General features: G+C 37.5%; 1 protein-coding gene across 1 annotated transcript in view; it reads right to left on the reverse strand.

The window, feature by feature from the left end:
• Positions 1–6,786: 6,786 nt before the first annotated feature.
• Positions 6,787–20,518, reverse strand: part of DLEU7 (deleted in lymphocytic leukemia 7) — a 29,437-nt gene continuing 15,705 nt past the window's right edge. The window contains exon 2 of the mRNA XM_044666051.1: positions 6,787–7,635. Within this exon, the coding sequence (XP_044521986.1) occupies positions 7,429–7,635 (207 nt within the window). The 3' untranslated portion in view covers positions 6,787–7,428. The remainder of the gene's footprint in view (positions 7,636–20,518) is intronic.

The raw sequence follows: 20,518 nt of genomic DNA on the forward strand, positions 1-20,518 counted from the left end.
ATATTTACTATATTTCTATATGTTTGTGCTAGATATTGTTGGGGGAGAGGGGACAGAGAGAAATACACACACATATAATATTTATATTATATATACATATATATACAAATATATATATGTATATNACTCAGTACTCTGGGTGGGTCGCTGAGCTACCTCACCACCCCTGGGCAGAAGGAAGAGGTGGTCAGAGAAGGGACACTGGCTTGGGCCCCCACGACTCAGAATCACAAAAAATCTGAGCCTATCACTGAGGCAGGAAATTTTCATGCCCTTCACTGAAGCAAGAGTAATGTTAATTTGGTTATCAATCCCTAAGAAAGGAGAAAATTCAAGCACCACAGCAGGGCAGATGTCCAGACCCTACTTCTGCCTGATGGTCAAAGTAGGGGTCAGCAGAAGGAAGCAAAGGGAAACCAGGAAATGTCCACAATCAACAAATATTTACTATATTTCTATATGTTTGTGCTAGATATTGTTGGGGGAGAGGGGACAGAGAGAAATACACACACATATAATATTTATATTATATATACATATATATACAAATATATATATGTATATATCACTTGAGTTTCCAGAATCCTATTATCTTATGTGAAACAATTAAAGAAAATTTAATCAGAATAACAGAAAGAACGGAATCCAGGGATTTCATAGCTAGAAATCTTAAAGTTCACGTAGTATAATCCCTTCACTTTACTATTAATAATAACAAATAATAAAGCACTTTAAGTTTTGCAAAATAATTTACTTATTATCTGTTAATCCTCATGGCCACCTTGTAAAAAAATGCTATTACTATCTCCATTTTACAGAATTTGAAACTGAGTCTGAGAAAAATTAAATGAATTGCCCAGTCACACAAGTAGAAAGTATTCGAAGCAAGGCAAGGAATAGAGTTTAAGTGCTTCACTGTGCTAAGCTATGAGGATACAAATATGAGTAAGAACCCAGTTCTTGTCCTCAAAAAGCTTCCATTCTAATGGAAGCAGACAACATACAATGGGAAGCTAAAAGTGAGGCAAAAAGGAAGGTATTTGTGCAGTGGGATGGTGCTGAGATCTAGAATCAGAAAAGGTGCCAACAAGAGAAAGAAGACTGGCCAACCTGGATCTCTCCCCAAAATGGAGGTCTTGGAGGCAACTCACCAATGGGAGATGGGGACCAGCATGGCAGACAGATGCTCCAGAGCAAGATGACTACCAGTACTGAGGAAAGAAAGTCAGAAGCCGCACCAGGAAGAAATTGACTTCTTGTCTGTAAGTCCAACACACTTGAGGAAATTAAAGCTGAGAGTTTTTCCAATTTGCTCAGGGTCATAGACATGGCAAAGTATCAGAGCCAGAATTTGATCCTAGGTCTCTGACTTCAAATCTAGTGTGTTATCTTGCCTCCAAATACTACTGGTAACAGTCATAAGTCCAAGCAACAGGTCTCTTGCTAAGAGACATACATGTAATGTTAAGAATATTATAAAGACTGAGACATCATTTGTCTGGGATCAATAAAAGAAAAAGAGCAAATCAATGAATTGGACATACAACTAAAAAAAAACCTAGAAAAAGAACAAATAAAAAATTCCTAATTAAACACCAAATTAGAAATCCTGAAAATAAGAGAAATTAATAAATTTGAAAATAAGAAAATCATTTGTCTGGGACAATAGACAAACTGCTTTCTTGGACAATCTCTTGAAGCTGACTGTCCCACTGTTTGGTTGACTGTCGCTCAATAAATCCACATTGCTGGCACAGACAAAACATTGGCAAATGCAGTTTTCAATTGTGCTGAAATCCCACACTTCTTCAAGTGCCTTTCTCTATTTCTCTCATCCACATGTTGTCTGTGTTGCTCAGTCATTTGTCATATCCAACTTTGTGACCTCCATCTGAAGTTTACAAAGATACACGTGGTTTGCCATTTCCTTCTCCAGTTCATTTTACAGACAAGGAAACTGAGGAAGAGTTAAGTGACTTGCCTCGTACTTAAGTGTCTGGTTTGAACCCAGGAAGATAAAATCTTCCTGACTCCAGGCCTTTGGCATTCTAACCCCTTGCACCACCTCGTTACTATGTATTAGAATTACACAGCACTGACAAATTCAGTTTACCGAGAGGCCACAAAATATCACAAGAAAATTTTGACCCCCGTGGCTCCCTACTTTTTAATAAGTACCTGGTTCTCATTTGTGAGAATCATCCAAGGATTAAGTCAAGTCACATCCTCTATGATGACCTTAGGAAAATGGCAAGTTTGGAATCTCTAAATGAGCCTGGATCACTATGGTGAGACTGTGTTTTCCATACCTATCTCAGGGGTCCCCATCAGAATTTCCTCCTTGCCCTTTGCTGGACTCTTCGACTGCAAATAATTCCAACACTGGACTTGCCCACAAAGAGGAAATAGAAATACACAAATCATCTATTTCCTTTTCTTTTTACTTATGCTTCTATATCTATCTAGTTTCTAGGGTCTAGGGGAGTCTGTATTTTCACCAGCTAAACTCTGCAGGCATCTCGTCATTTTTTTTTTAAAAGAGGGAAAAAATGAAGCCATCATCATTATCAAAGCCATCTTCCAGGCAAGCAGAAAAAATAAATGTTGCCTCTGTAGCTGGGCCAAATTGCCACTGTCCTTGATCAGTTTGCCTTCAAGAAATGGAAATATATAAACCAGATGTCAGGTTTAGATAGCCTTTCCACTGAGTCAACCATAGAGATGAGTAAACACACCTGGGGAGATGAGGGCAAGCTCTCCAGGAACAGACAACAAAGAGTCCGTGACTTTGGCTCCAGGACACAGTGAGTGAAGCCAGGACCACGGGAAGATGTTTTTTGGGCTCTTCAGTAGTTCATCGATGATGAGGACCAGCCACTGTGCAACGGTTCCTATTGGCTGTCCGATGAAATTGGATGTGATTTGAAACAAGTATCCATAGAATTCTTGCTTTCCTATTGTAGATTTTTCCAGGAGGGAGGTGGCAGATGAATAGGGATGAGTTGAAGGACAAAAAAATGAGATATCTGTGGAGAAAATTCCTAGGCTAATGTGGAATTGAAATTTGAAGTATTATATCACTATGTGAAAAGAAAAGAAAAATGCTTAAACCAGGGAAGCCAATCCTATGGGGATGGGTGCAGATCTTATATGGGATGCATATGCAGAAAGTATTCATAGCAGTACATTTTATGTCATCAAAGAACTGAAAATTAAGATGTCTACATTTATTCATCAGTTAGGGAATGGCAAAATAAAACCATCTATTGATACCCAAGAGGCAATATTTACATAACACTAAATATTGCAAAAGAATTTATAGGTATTCTGACTTTTACAAGCCCTTGAAGTTAAGTGCAAGTGTTATTAATAACCTCATCTTATAGATGGGGATAGATATTGTTATCACTTATAAACATAGTTCTATAGATTTAATTTTACAGATACACTTTTGTAGATTAATTTTTTTGTAGATTATTTTTTTGTAAATTAATAATTTTATAGATTTTCTAGATGAGAAAACAGAGTATGAGGTGTTAAATGACTTGCCTATGGTCACAGAGCTAGTGTCTAAGATTCAAACTCGGGTTTACCTGACACCGAGTCCAGAATGTCATGGCATATGACTGTGCTTTAAGAAATGATGACTTTGGGGCAGCTGGGTAGCTCAGTGGATTGAGAGTCAGGCCTAGAGACGGGAGGTCCTAGGTTCAAATCCGGCCTCAGACACTTCCCAGCTGTGTGACCCTGGGCAAGTCACTTGATCCCCATTGCCTAGCCCTTACCACTCTTCCACCAAGGAGCCAATACACAGAAGTTAAGGGTTTAAAAGAAATTAAGAAATGATGACTTTGAAAATCCAGGGAAGCATGGGAAGACTTCTATGTTCCACTGCAGAGGGAAGTAGACACTCCATCGATGACAACAGCATAAATGAAAATAGCAACAACAAAAACCAAAACTGAATTTTTGGCCCCAAAAGAGAGAAAAGATAGTGAACAACACTTCATTCTTGGCCAAAGTGGAAGACAACGGGTATAGGACACTATCAGGATCAGTTGTTGTGTTGCTTGATTTTGCCAAGCTGCTTCACCTCCTACTTTTTAAATTTAAATTTATGTATTTGTTTCATATGAGATGGCTTAATAGAAATGGTGAGGCTTAGAGATGTAGATGGAAATGAATCAGATGCAAAAAAAAAACTAAAGATATCAAAAAAAAGTTTATAATTTTTGGCAATAAAAGAAATGTTAATTAGTAAAAATGGGACTGGGCTAAAATAAAGAAAGAATGTTAGGGACAGAAGGGAGCCTTCTATTGCAGAAATCACCCAGTTCAATACCCTGCTATTACAAAGGAGGAAAACAAGAGACACAGAGGGGGAAATGATTTGCCTAACATCACAGTAATAAGAAAGTAGACTTGATGTCAAGTCTTCAGGCTCCAGAACTGTTTTTCCACTGCTGTTCATGAGATGACATGAAGCATCTGCTTGCTGAAATAATGTACTTTCCTTCTACTCCCTATATAACATTATTTGCATGTCAACTCCTTGAGGAAACGACTTTCTTCTTTCTCTGTACTTTCAATGTTTAACAAAAATTTTGATTTCTTGTGTCCAAAGTCATTTGCACAGGACCTGGTTTGGATACTTAATGTTTATTGAATTGATTATAGTGGGGGAAAAACATAATTTATAACTTGTGAAAGACTGATAATCAAGCGAGTTTAAATATTCCCAAAGCTCTTGATAAAGTAAAAGTGATCATCATAAGAAATTTTAAAGCTAATATTTAGGGTATCATTCCTAAACCAGACTCGGGGGGATTGTTGAGAGGAGGCCACTTAATAAATGCTTATTCAATTCAGCCCACCACTACGACTTTGTAAAAGCTGCCTAACTCATAAGCCTCAGTTTCCTCATGTGAAAAATGAAAAAATACAGACATCCGAATTCTTGGTCCTATGAGCCAGTCTATGATTTTCTGACTGCAGAATATTGAATCAAAAACATTCTCTCTGCCTTTAATAGTCCTAAATTCTAAAAGAAATCACTAGCTCTGATGTGGCTAGAGTCCCCATGCTTTTATTGAATATAGACAAGGACAGCCAACAACTACAAAGCTTTGACATTTGACTTCCTTTAAAGTTGTTTTGTTTGTTTTTCCATTTAAAAACGCCTTTATGTGGCCTGTTGGACTGGGGGCAGAAGGGAATGAAAGCAAGAGGCATCAGAGGATGGCAGGTGTCCAACTAGAAGGTCTCTCTGAACACTCAAAATGCACCCCCTTCATTTTAGAGATGAGAAAATGGAGACCCAAGAACACAGGTTTCCTGACTCCACACCCTTAAGTCTATCCACCATGCCAAGATTCCTCTAGAGCAGCAATTCCCAAAGTGGGTGCTACTGCCCCCTGGTGGGTGCTGCAGCGATCCAGGAGGCAGTGATCACCACAGGGACATTTATCTTTCCTATTAATTGCTATTAACATTTAAAAAAATTAGTTTCCAGGGGGCTAAGTAGTATTTTTTTCTACAAAGGGGACGGTAGGCCAAAAAAGTTTGGGAACCACTGCTCTAGAGCAATGATAAGGAGATAGAGGGAAGAAGGGGGCAAAAATCTAGAGAAAAACTAGCCACATTCAAGAATTATTGCTTCAAGTCCAGTCTGCTCCTCATCCTTAAAGTAGGAGGATCCTAGATGAAGGAGCAATCAGACCTGTGATTTCCCATTGTAGAACTCTTCTCAAGTTCAAATGTACAGGACCCTGGACAAGTCACTTAACTGCCTCAGTTTCCTTATCTATAAAATGAGAAGGAAATGGCAAACTGTCCCAGTAGCTACCAAGAAAACCCCAAATGGGATGGAAAAGAGCCAGCCATGCATGACTGAAAATATCTTGTAGGTACTTAATTGTTCTCTCCTCCTGAGTTCCTGGAGGGAAGGGGGTGCTTTTGCCTTTATATCCCCAGCATTTAGCACAAGTATCTGGCATTATAGTAGGCTCTTAAAATTTTCTTGTTGATTGACTGATCTAGCCTCTGAGTTTTAGAATTGAGGATGAGGATACATCTCAAGAAGTAACAAGAAATCACTTCCCTTTGGTCTTTCCCTTCTGCCCCATCTCTATACTTTCCCTTAGAAGTTAGTTTTATATGAATATTCGTTTCAGCAGATATTTGGTTATCTGTAGAAGAGGGGGAAAGCATGAACCAGGAGGCTTCTCTTGGATCTGCAGAAAGGAGAGAGTGATCCTGGAAACATTTCTAGATGGTAGACAGACCTGCTGTAGTTTAAATGAGTCGTCCACACTGGGAGAACCTTTAAAGTCAAGAGAAAATTTAGGATCCCAGCTGTTTGTGTTATTAGTGAGAGTACTAGAGCATGTTCCCCTCTCCTGACCCTCCCAATCAAACATAATTTCCTAAATCTTTTGGAAATAAACTATAGGCTCTGCAGTGTTTTATTCCTAAATCTGATACTGTTGCTAGTGAAGTGTTATGGGGAAAGTCAGAAGTTTAATTGACCTTTTTTCTGGCCACAAAGTCTGCATGAAAACTGCAGGAAACTTAGGAAAAACTAGGTATGAACCTATCTGAGCCACTCAAAGTCCAGTCACCCACTCTCCCTCCCTTCTCAGCTGGAAATGTTTAGGGAGGCTGGCCAATATACCTCCTCTTTTTTTCTTTTTTTCAGATTTCCTACTTGAACTGGGATGTATAAAAACAATTTTAAAAGGAGGCTGGAAATTTTCATCTCAGGCTGTAATAACACAATACTTTATATTTGGTTTAACATCTTTTATTCCAAGTACCTCAAATGGGATTATCATCACTTCCAATTTCCACACCAAGATGCTGAAGGCACAAAACTTGTAAGCCATTTAGTGGCTGCCAAACAGTCAATTCACAAAACCAGGAACAAGAGTTAGAAGTATTAACACAGAGTCTTCAGATTTCTAGAGATTATTCCCTTACTAGGAAATGAAATAAATGAAGACTTTCCCTCTCTTTTATACACAGCAACAGAGAACATAGGTTGATTATCAAACATCACAATTATGGCTCAGACTTTTATATTAACTATGGAGCTTCAGCCACAAAATAGCCCTAATTAGTCAACTTGGCCTCAACAGGGGGAGAAAAATATCTGATGAAATAAATGCATTTAATCCAAATTTATAACCAAAGTAGAATACCTATCCATTAACAAGTCAGAAAAAAAAATGGCAAAATTCCTGAAAATCCTCACTGCTTGTTATAAATGTGGAAGGAATTCTGAGGGGGTCTGGATGACAATCTTCAATTCTGCCTGATTTAACAATACTCAAAGCTTATTTTGTTATCGATACCCACTTATAATATGGTTAAAGCTTAAGGCCGGACAACTAGGGAGATTTATGGCTTGAATCCACATATCAAGAACATTCACAGATCCAGGAGACTCTGGAGGATCTGCCTCAGGGCAGTGCAGGCCACGGCACAGGAATCCGATTGGAGGCTCCGAAGTGACCGGATCAACTTCTTAATGATGGACTTCAGGCACTGGTACGCGGTGTTCAAGTCTCGGTCAAAGTAGTGTCCCTCCAGCTGCAGGGCCATATGACTGCAGATGTTACGAAATTCCACACTATCCTTTAAGAAAAAAAAAAATAAAACAAAATAAAACCTAAGAAGTTAATGCAAGGAAATAAATTAATGAGGTGGATTTCTATTATGTACAGTTATCAAATTCAGATACCTTTTGGAAAGTACCTATTTGGAAGGGCAAGGAAATATGTGAACTTGCATGCTTTAAAAAAGCATTTTTAAAAACCCTTACCAGGGCAGCTGGGTAGCTCAGTGGATTGAGAGCCAGGCCTAGAGACGGGAAGTCCTAGGTTCAAATCCAGCCTCAGACACTTCCCAGCTGTGTGATCCTGGGCAAGTCACTTGACCCCCATTGTCTACCCTTACCACTCTTCCACCTATAAGTCAAATACACAGAAGTTAAGGGTTTAAAAAAAAACCCTTACCACCTGTCTTAGGATCAATACTGTATATTGGTTCCAAGGCAGAAGAGCAGTAAGGGCTAAGCAATGGGGTTAAGTGACTTGCCCAGGGATGGCAAATTTGAACCCTGGACCTCCCATCTCTCTGGACCTGGCTCTTAGTCCACTGAGCCACCTAGTAGCTGCCCCCACTTAAATTTCTTTATTACTATTTCAACAAAATTGGTTTCTTTTTTTATTCTATATATTTTGTTTTACATATTTAAAAACATTATTCTTAGGGCTCCTAAGCTGTACCAGTCTGCCAAGGGGGCCCATGACACACACACAAAAAAATGGTTAATAATCCGTGACAAGTAGTGAATGTAGGACAAATTTATACTTTTTGAATTTTAAAAAAATTTATTTTTAATAAAGGAACAATAATCAATAAACTAATAAAGGAACATTTCAAATAATATCTCAATATATAAGGAACAGAAAAAGGGGATGAATGAAAACTGAATTTCTATTATGTACAGTTTGTTTTTAGGTACATATTAATGTTAACAAGATAATAGCACAACAGCTGTTGGTACTATCCCCTTCTCAACTGCCTGCTGCTTGCTTCTAAGTGTTTTAAAATGTTTCAATGACATTTTCTTTCTCTTCTTTTTGTATTACTATTTATGTATTCCTCTTACTACCTCATAACACTTCTCCACCAAAGTTCTCCTTTCCAATAACTAGGTATAATTAAACAAAAGATATAAACTAACTCATTTATTGACTGTCTGGAAATGTCTCATTCTGAGAGTCTATCGCCTCTTTGACAAGAGGTGGACAGCAGACTTTATCACTGATTACCTGTCATTTTAAAGGTTGGGAGAAGAGGGGAATACGGGAATGGCTGTGGTTCAGTTTACCACTTTTGTCCTGTGATCCAAAAGAATAGAAATGTGTCTCCCCTGATACTCACAGCAAAATAAGCAATTATGTGCTTTTTGACCAATTTTGACCATTTCCCCAATCTGCATTTGAAAAGTAGACCAAACCTCTGCACAAAAGGAAACAGGAATCAAAGGCAACAAACAAAAGGACTTTCAGAACAGGCCCAACCAATGAAATGTGTGGCTAACATATGCCTAATAACCAGCCTCTAGTAGCATTCAACCCTCAAAGAAGACTAAAATAAAATGCCTTTAAAAAATGGATTTGTAGGATTCGATGAGCTCCTAACAAGACTAGGTTTTATGAGAGAATCTCAGAGAAAGCATCTTTGGGGAAGTCACACACACACACACACACACACACACACACACACACACACACACACAAATACACACCATAAAATTCAGCTGCTGAATTGTATTGGCCCCTTACACCCTGGGGAACTTTGGGTCTCTTCTGAGTTCTATAAGGCTCTTTATTTTACTATTTTGGCATTTCCTTCCAATTCTCTCTAAAATATATTAAAGGTCAAAGAAAACAAATTAACAGAGGAAGCCTTTCCATGGGACTATTAGGAACCAAGACAGAAAAAGAAAAACAGGTGATTGTCTCTCTTCCTTTCCATAATCGAGAGAAGCCAAAGTGGGGGCCCTCCAGTCAGAAATGACCTCAAGCTGAAACCCCTGTTTCCATCACAGAACAATGGAAGCCCTGGGAGAAATCATTTAAGGAACCGGAGTATTAACTGGCCCATGCTCTTCTGTTAGAAACTCACATAATAAATATTTGTGATGATTTCATTTAAAGTGTTTTCCATTCAGCCCAGGAGCATATCCCTCCCAACAGCTTTTGTTTGTCAAATCCCATATGTTCAACCAGACAAGTTAATATCCTAGATGGTGATGGGAGCCCCTTGCCAAAATTAGAACTGCCTGGCTTCTTTTTTTCCATTTCGAGGAATCTAAAACCTGGGTTCAGCATGTCCTAATGTTGATTAAAATTTCTGAGACTGGATATGAAACACTGAGCTATGAGTACCCCAACACGTGGGACCCTTGATATAACAGGGTGAGCTGGGAAGGTGTCCCCCCTCCAGTCAATCTTTGTGGTTCAAGAAAGTAAATCCCAATGTTAATTTTGGAAGACTTCGAATTCTCTTTTTTCCCCCCCAATTACATTTTTGTTATCTTTTTGGTTTTTATATCGCCCACATTTTCCCCCATGTATTTCCTCCTGTCTTCACCTCCCTGATAGCCATTCCTCAAGAGATAATAATTTAGCAAAAAATAAACCAAGATATTTGGTCTCAAGTTACATGTATTATTTCATACTCACAGTCCCCCATCTCTGCCAAATGGGAGGAGGGTATCCTGCTATTTCTCCTCCAGGGTCAAGCTTGATTATTCTATTTTCACAACATTCAGTTTTTCAAGTGTCTTATTGTTAGTGTTCTTTAACATTTCTGTTGTTGTAGTCACTGTATTTTGTTATTTTCCTGGTTTTGCTTATTTCATTTTCTATCAATTCATATAAAATCTTCCTACGTTTCTCTATTTTCAACATGTTTCATTATGTTCAGGTCAGCCAATCTGCTTAGCCATTCCCCAGCTAACAAACATCTACATTGCTTCCAATTCTTTGCAATTACAAAAGTGCTTCTTTAAATTTTTGGTACCTATAAAGGCCTTTCTTTTTATCATTGTCCCACTGGGGCATATTAGCAAGTCTAATTAATTTTTTGCAATACTGACTGCCTTCTAAACCTAGCTGCAGAAACCCCAAATTTGGCAAGCTGAATAGGAGCAACTTAAAAAGGTATGTGGTCAGTACCAATAAACATGGTATCACAATGTCGTGAATGTTGGTCTATCCCTAGTCCATGCTCCTAAGTCCCTGAATTTGGTCTGGAGTCGGATTTTCCAATTTCTCCTGTCATTAGCTCCAAAGCCAACATCCTCTTAATTCAGGTTTGATGTTGGGGTGAAATAAGGAAGGCACTTATGAAAGATAAAAGTAATCCCATTTTCAAAAATTTATTTATTTGATTAATTAATTTTGAATATTTTTCCATGGTTACATGATTCCTATTCTTTTCCTCCCCTTCTCCCTCCCCTGTCCTGTACCCAAAGAGCAATTCCACTGATAATCCCATTTTATAGGTGGGGAAACTGACAGACTGAGAATAAAGGGATGAGATTTACAGCTAGATCCTTCTGATATACTATATATTTCAAGAGGCACAGAGAAGGGGAGAAGGGGAGATTAAATATTTCAAGCAAGAAGAATGATCTTAAAAACCAGAGGGTTGGTATAAGAAATAAATATATTTTGCCAATTAATGTCTGAGGTTGGAATTGAACTTGGGTCTTCCAGATCTGGACCCAACTCTCTTATCAACTGTACCACCTAATTAATGGATCTCAAATCCATCATCCAGCTCTCTCCTCTGCTTTGTATTTCTTTCTCTAGTGAATGAATAGCAATCCAGAGATGGATGTTCCTAGCCTTGGCTAGAGCTTAAGAGGTCATTGAGAGGTTTGGGGGCTAGTTTCTAATGGGAGGTGTTTCCTGCAACCTCACCTTTCTCAGAAATGACCATTACCAAGAAAATGTACAATGCATGCCTGACTACCCAGAAGATCTGTACCTGAACTAAGATGCATTATCTGTTCAGTCTCCAAAGAGATTATCCCAAAATGATGAGATTCTGAATCCTTGGAATATCTCATTTACTTCTATATCCGTTTGTAGGCTTGTTTTTCAGTCCTTTACACTATGGGTTACTGTTTGATTTTTTCAAAGTATTTTCCAACACTCATAAATATTTTGTATTTTAAGCATTTCTTTTTTTTTTGGTGAAGGAAATAGCTACTCTATATCCAGAAGTGTGCTGGTAAATATGTAAACACTAGCTTGGGGTGGGGAGGGGGTATGCATGGTACTTTCAAGTTTAATCTGCATTATTAACATTTTCTACATCATTTTCTTCCCAAACTTTTTTGGCCTACCACCCCCTTTCCAGAAAAAATATTAGCCCCCTGGAAATAATTTTTTTTTATTTTAATAGCAATTAATAGGAAAGATAAATGCACTTGTGGCTATCACCACCATCCTGGATCACTGCAGCACCCACCAGGGGGCGGTAGCGCCCACTTTGGGAATCACTTGTCTAGACAATCAACAAAACAACAAATCAAGCCTTGATGTAGCATTTGCCAACAGAAGAGAGGTATATGCTCACACTGAAAATTTAACAATCAGCTCTTGAGCTGCCTAGACTTGATGTATTTTGTATACTGAGCACAATTCTAAGTCCCTTTGAGCAAGAATCTAGACTGTAGCAAAGCTGGGGGTCCAATGGAGTAAAGAGGGAAAGAAGAGCCAATAGTGAGGAAAAGGATGCCCCCACTCTTAGAGATATAAATTTAAGTAATCTTGTCAAGAAGTCTACATTCTAATAGGGGAAACAAGAAAGGTGGGCAAGAGGAGACTGATGCACTGGGAGGCATATGGCAGAAAAGAAGAATAAAGTTTCAGTATTGTATTGAATTCAGCCAACATTTACTTAAACTCCTCTTTTTTTTGGAAAGCACCGTGTCAGATACTAAGGATTATAAAACTGATAAACCGCAACAGGCCTTGCCCTCAAGGAACTTAAAACTATTCGGTAGAAGGGGTTAACCTTTTGTGTGTCACAGACCCCCTTCAAAGAGTCTGGTAAAAACCTATGGACCCCTTTTCAGAATTTTTAAATCAAATTTATTTAATTATTTAGAATATTTTCCATGGTTATATAATTCATGTTCTTTCCCCCTCCTCTTCCAGAGCTAATGAGCAATTCCACTGGGTTATATGTGTCTCATTGTTCAAAACCTATTTCCATATTATTAATATTTGCATTTGAGTAATCATTTAAAGCCAAAATCCCCAAATGAACCATCAAACCATGTGATTGATCATATGTTTTTCTTCTGTTTCTGCTCTCACAGTTCTTTCTCATAAGTCCTTCAGAATTTTTTTAACTGCATACAATAAAGTAAACAGGACTAGGAAGGAAATCAATTATAATGAAATATAGGCATCAAAATATTTAAAAACAAGTTTGTAGTACCTAGGCTAAAAACCCATTATATAAGGATATATATGTATACACACACACATATATACACATATATATTTTATATAATCTACATTTTCCCCAATATATCTATATATTTGTGTATATATGTGTTTTTATGTACATACACACTAGAAAGGTTTATTAGGAAATGAAGAAAATTAAACAATGGTATCAATCTCCAGTAGAAACTGGGTTCACTAAGCTGTACCTATGGGACACAAATGAACAATTTTTAAATGCTTTGTTGTATATTTTTTTATTTTGTTCAATATTTCCCAATTACATTCTAATTTGGTTTGGGTGGTGCCGGGCCAGGTGCTGCCCCCATGAAAATCTGTGGAGGGATGGATCACTTTCAGCTGAGGGGATCAGAGAAGGCTTCAGGAAAGAGATGTCACCTGAGCCAGAACGTGAAGAAAAGCATCTCTGCAAACAGCTTAGATGAAGAGGTGGGTATGTGAGGTCAAGGAATAATGATCCTAGTTTGGCCAGGATGTCAAAGAGCACGTATGGAATAAGGCTGGCAAGGTAGGTCGTGGTGAGTTCTGGAGAGTCTTAGGCTAAGGAGTTTGTCATCTATAAGGCAAAGGGAAGATCTCGGGCTTTTCTCACCATGACTTCCACCCTCTCCAACCTAGCAGGGGCTCTGGCTTCACTGTTCGCCCTGCCCTACCTTGTTTCAGCCAATTAATCAGTTCAAATGTGCACTAACCTTTTGCTCTCAAACCCCTACACCCCTACTTGTCCTTCCGGCAAACCCCAACCCTGGATATCTCCACCAGGAGCCTATGCTACAAATGTATTTTATCAAAAATTTCAGCTGGGCCTTGGCTGCCTCCAGGCAATCTTTTTACTTCCATAATTGGCCTCTATGGCATTCCTTACAAAACTTATTATTTCACACCTCTTCTCAACTCCTCCCACACCACATCCTCTTCTTCCCTCCTTCTTTAGCACAAGCCCTCAACTCCTGCTTTACTGAGAAAAATACTGCTCTTCCTTAGTCATGTTTTTATTCAACCTCTCATCCTTCTGTATTCTAACCTTCAAACCCATCCCTTCCACCCTAAATATTCCAAGTCTCCCCTATTTGCTAATGAACGACCGTGCTATTTACAAACATGCCTCAGTCTAGGGCAGCCTTCAAAAATTCTCACTTTACCCCTACCAGCATTTGAAGTTATTATTCTTATTCATTCTCTCTCTCTCTCTCTCTCTCTCTCTCTCTCTCTCTCTCAAAAATTCCTTTAAAAGAAAAAAAAAGGATAGTCTATCATTTTCTCTGCCTCTTGTCTTTTCAGGCAACTTGGTATGTTTTTCCTTGTTTAAAACCCAGGGAACTTGCTACTACCCTAAAGGCGGTATACACTGAATAGTTGCCCTCCCCCCAAATAAATTAGGGAAATAGACTGATCTCTTCTAATCAATTTAATGAAAAATAAAGTTCTCCCAAATAATGGCATCAGAGATCCATCCCTTCAATAGGTCATAAGTACAGATGTCCCTCCAGAGCCTGAGGTAAGGAAGGGGTTAAAAAAAGACAGCCCTGCCTTCTTTGTTCACCATTTCTGACTGATCCAATGGATGGTCCTGACCAGTTTTGCCCCCAACCTCTTAGAACAGAAATTCCTTAGGAAACAAACCACCTCTGCTAAGGCTGCCTGAATCAGAAGCCAGGCTGAAATAGGAGTGAAAAGAAACCAAGGAGAGAAAACAGAAACTATGGACATAGCTTAGCCCCATGGGTTTCTCGATGTGTAAAGTACATAGATTTTTACTCTTTTACTCCCCAAAATGCCCATGGCCAGAATATATGTGTGTATACATAAACTTACCCAGAGGGAAGCTTGCCTTTGAAATAGACAAAAGAAACAAGGAGAGTTGGGGCAAAATGAACGGAAAATTCAAGGTTAAGACCTGGTTCACTTCAGACCTCTGACACACACTGGCTGTGTAAGCCGCTTAATAGATGGCTGCCTCAGTTTCCTCATCAGCAAAATGGGGATAACAAAAGCCCCTACCCCCCCCCAGGATTGTTTGTGAGAAATCGAACTGAGGTAACAGTAGCAAAGCATTATATAAATGGTAGCTCACATATATAAATGATGTAGCTGTAGGTATATACACACTAGATACATGGATGTTTCCTATAGATACACAGTATGTGTACATTTATGGGCTGAAAGCCAGGCTGACACTGACCAAAGAAAGAAATGAAGAGCATCAAACCCTTTAAGAAAAGCTATTTAAATTCCCAGGAGAGTCTTACCTGGCCATTTGCCTTCTTGCTCTCCTATAAACTTCATGAATATTCCCAAAGGTCAGTCAGTTTGATATCTCTACAGCAGCAATGATTGCAGGGCTGACCTTGCCAAAATATGATTTTATGTTTACAACCCTGCGTACAAATGGCCTCAGCTGTGTTCTTCAGACCACCCACCCAGTCCTAGTAGATGTTAAATTCACTCAATCATCTATCTATGGGCCTTATTAATAATAAGCCTTAGGGGTCACTAATGATTTAAATTCTTTTTTTTTTTAATAGGGAAAACAAAAACTTGAAAGCTGATGAGAGTTCAAATTCCTTTCCTCTTGACCATTTAAAATTGTTTAATAAACTCATTTAATAAACTCTACATGAGTTTATTAAATTCAAATAGAGTTTGAATGATCATAAAATCTCACCCAAAATTTTAAACCAGTATACAGGTCGCCCACTTTGCAGCATAATTGAAAGGGTTTGGTTAATTGGAAAGAATTCAAATGATAGGCTTCTACAGATGCAAAGCCTAGTGAAAACTCCATCCAATCTGAGAGACCTCCCAGTTTGAATTCTCTCATCACAGGCCTAAATGAGTTCCCCTTTCAAATTGAATTTTTCAGGCTCCTATCTAATTTTCATGGAAGTTTATCTGGACCCACAGGACAATTATATCAGTGGACAGTTCTGTGGCTTGTCCTTTCCTTCTATTCTGTGACTCCCATGTTGAAAGAGAGAAAGATAATCCCAGAATTCATGTGTAGCAAAAAATAAAAATAAATAAGGTATTCATATGTTGATTCAACAACAACAAAGGCACACAAATAAATATCCCATCCAGAAGAAAGGGCAGGGCAGGGGAAAATGCCCTTCTTGATAGTGATTTGTGTCCATTCTGAAAGGTTGCAGAGAGAAGATATTAACAGTCACCATTGGAATCAATATTGAGGTCCGATCACTGAAATCAGAGTTAGCAAAGCCACACTGGCTCAATGAAACCAAGATGTTGGCAAACACACACATTCATATTTTTCTTTTAAAATTACAGTGCAGGGGGCAGCTAGGGGGTTAAGTGAACTGAGAACCAGGCCTAGAGATAGGCATTCCTGGGTTCAAATCTAAACATGGTCATTTCCTAGCTGTGTGACTGCCCAAGTCACTTAACCCCAATGCCTAGCTCTTACTGCTCATAGTATCTATTCTAAGACAGAAGGTAAAGGTTTTGAGAAAAATTGCAACCTACGGCATAAAAGGAGATAGTATATTCAGATTAGAAGAACAGGGAACATATTACCAATTAGATTCATAGATAGAAGAATTTATGAATAAAAGCATTGTGAAATATAAAATGGATAATTTTGAATACATTAAATTGAAAGAGTTTTGTACAAATAAAACTAAATTAGCCAAAAATTAAAAGGCCAGCAATAAGAGGAAAAGTTTTTATAGTTTTTCAGATAGAGGTCTCATACCTAAATATATAGAGAACCTGGAAAATGTATAAGAATAGGAGCCATTCCCCAATTGATAAATGGTCAAAAGATATGAAAAGACAGTTTTTGGATGAAGAAATGAAAGCTATCTATAACTATATGAAAAAATGCTCAATTATTACTGATCTGAGAAGTATGAATCAAAACAACTCTGACATATCCCAAACTTATCAGATTGGCTAAAATGATAAAAGGGCAATACTGGAAGGAATATGGAAAAATGGGAAGGAATATGGGAAAATGGGGTCACTAAGATCAGCTAAAATGGTAAAAAGGCAAAATGACAAATACTGGAAGGAATATGTAAAAATAGGGACACTAATACATTATTGGTGGAACTGTGACCTGATCTAGCCATTTTGGAGAGCAATCTGGAATTCTACTCAGACATATATATATATATATATATATATATATATATGTATATGTATATGTATATATATATATGTATATGTATATATATGTATATGTATATATGTATATACACACACATATATATATATACATATACATATATATACACACACACACTTTCTGCCTCAGCAATATCGTATCAATATGAGGCTTATTTCCTAATATTTATAGTAGTTTTTTTTGTGATGGCAAAGAACTGGAAACTGAAAGAGTGTCCATCAATTGGGGAATAAGCAAACAAGTTGTGGTATATGATAGTAATGGATTACTATTGTGCCATAAGATTACCAAAAAACCTGCAAAGGCGTCTACAAAATGAAGCAAAGTGAACAGAATAATGTAGGATAATCAACTGTGAATGACTTGGCTATTCTCAGCAATGCAAGGATCCAGGATGACTCCAAGGGACTCGTGATGAAAAAGAAAATCTACCACCATCCGAAGAACCAACCATTCTTCACTTTATTTCCTCCACAAACTTTTCTCTAAGCAATGTATCATTTCACAATTTGATGAATGGTGAAATGTGTGTTAAATGATAATATATGTATAATTGACAGCATGTTACCTGCCTTCTTGAAAGAGAACATGAATTGTTAAATGTGAGAAAACAAATATTAAAAATTGTATCAATATATGATCTGGGGCAAAATTTTTAATTCAATCTAGGCAAATGAATGAAATGAATCAGGGAAACATGTTTTTAATGGTATCAATGAAGGAATATTGTGATCCCAGAATGAATAAGGCAAGCAAAAGTAATGATAGGCTGCATGGGAGCTGTAAGAAGATTATATTAGTGTATTTCAAAAGATGACCTGCACAAGAAGGGACAGCAAAGTATAAAGGAAAGAACTGGTCATTCAGTTAAAAAAGAACCAAGTTCAATTCTAATTTCTAACAGTTATGAGCAGTTTGATGCTGGTTCTCTCCAATTCATACTCCATTTTTCCTTCTGAAAAATGATAATATTTTTCATCCTTGTATTGCCTACCTCAAGGGGTTGCTGTACGAAGAGCACTCTGTAAATATGAGATATTATTAGTGGCATAGGAGCACAGGATCATATATTGTGAGTTGGAAAGAATCTAAAAGGTAACACAAACTCTTAAGGATAATCAAAGGCATGCTCCCAGGCTTAAAAAAATAATAATAAAAGTCTAATTTGGCACTTCCAACTGTCTAGACAATTTCACTGTAACTCTAGAATAATAGCCCAGCTAATGTGATTGCTTAATTAACATCCAAATCTCTTGGGCTTGGAGAGAGCATCCAACAAATTTTTAAAAAGTGTACTATTTTTTTAAATAAGGTATTTTTTAAATGAAAATGAAAGATCATCTGAATCTATTGTCTGTATGACTAACATCTTGAAAAGATTGGAAAAGAGAATTAAAAGTACAAAGACCACATGTTGACAAAGGCAGAATTCTTGATGAAGTTAATTTTAGGATTTCAAAGTTTGATTTTGACTTTGTATTGGAGCCAAAAAAAATCTCAGTGTAATGTCAGTGATATAATAGGATTCAAATATTTTGTACAAGTATTCACACATAAGTTGAAGAATTTACAAGTCTCTCTCCCTGTCACTTTTTATTCCATTTTCAAAATCACTTTCAGTTGCCTAAATTATAAACCAGTCTGTACTTCTCTTTTTTTCTGATTAAAAAAAAACAAATCAACAAACACTTATTGAGAATCTACTAAATACCAAATGCTATGCAAGGTGCTAGAGGTGACAAACCAACTGACACATGGTTCCTATTCTCACAGAATTTAGAGTCTCTCGTAGATGGCAATTTTATCCCATGTAGAATTCCAAAGAATTCCATTAGTTTCCCACCAGAGATAGAACCATTGAATTTTAGAGCCAGAAGGGATCTTAAGAGATCATTTAGCCTAAACCCTTCATTCTATGAATGAGGAAACTAAGAGATTTGTGACTTGACTAATACACACAGAAAAGTCAGTGAGGGTAATTTTCAGGGGAAGATACAATTTTTCTGAATTAAGTGGGGTTTTAGGACATTGACAGCCAAGGGAACTAAACTGGTCCACATTAAAGGCTGGCACTGATGTAATCTACTAACAGTGTCACATTTAATACCCACCATCCACACCATCATATAGAGAAGTGCTACAAACCAAGAGACGAAAAAGGAAAATAATATTCTAAAATATTTCTCCAAGTCATTGTCCAGATAAACTTAACTATTTTCAACTTGATGTTCTTTATTGATTTGCATGTCAAATGTTCCCAAATATTGTTCTTTCCCCAGGAATTACATGTTTGATCTGGGATATTATCAAAAGCTCAAGCTAGACTGTTTTTCTCAAAACTATTGTGGGAAATTAAAATTTCTTTTTTGTCATCACATATCATCCTGGATATGTCCGAGTAAAAGATTCTGGAGATGAAATTATTTTCCTTGACTTCCTGTAAATCACAAACAGTTCCCCGTCCCCCGTTTTCTCATGATGGATAAATAATCCTGCATGAATCACATTACTCTCTGAGGGAGTCCTGTGGATTCTTTCTATCTAGCCTACCTCACTCTGGGAAATTTTCTTGAGCAGTTTCTTAAAGAAGGGGGAAAAAAAAGGTAGTTGGATTTTCTTTACATTTTTTTTGGTAATCCAATGATTCTTAGGTTCTTTTTCCAAGTTCTATCTTCTAGCTCCATCATCAATGCTTGTAAGGTTTGAAGCCTTTTTCCAGTTGATTTGTTTTTTGGTCTGATTTTCTGCCATTTTTGCCAGTTGGCGTTCCAGTTTGAGAATTTTATTTTCAATTCAATTCTATTCCTTTATTCAAATTTTCCATGACATTCTCCATGTTATTGACTTTTATCGTTTTGTTTTATTCTCTTTTTACTAAAAGCAAATGATGGTATTCATTACAGATGCCAGGTCTTTTCTTTACTGATGTCATTTCATTTAAAGTTCATCATTCAAGTTCACGTGTCTTGAGTTGTTGGGTCCAGCTTTTGTTTCTTGGGTTGATATAATTCATTTGTTATTTACCCCCAATTTCTGGAATTCTCTACCACCTGACTTCTTTCAAGTCCCATCTTCTACAAGAAGCCTTTCCCTAGAAGCCTAGAAGAAGGCATTAATGCTAATGCTGTGCCTCCCCTAACCCCAAGACTACTGACAATTTATCCTGTTTGTTTGCCTGTTGTCTCCCCCATTAGACAACATGAAATCCTTGAGAGCAGGGACTGGTTTTTGTTTTTTTTTGTTTTTGTTTTTGTTTTTGCCTTTGTGTCCCTAGCACTGAGCACAGTGCCTGGCACTTAATAGTTGCATA

Source organism: Gracilinanus agilis, chromosome 3 (assembly GCF_016433145.1).
Source record: "Gracilinanus agilis isolate LMUSP501 chromosome 3, AgileGrace, whole genome shotgun sequence".
NCBI classification, from domain to species: domain Eukaryota; kingdom Metazoa; phylum Chordata; class Mammalia; order Didelphimorphia; family Didelphidae; genus Gracilinanus; species Gracilinanus agilis.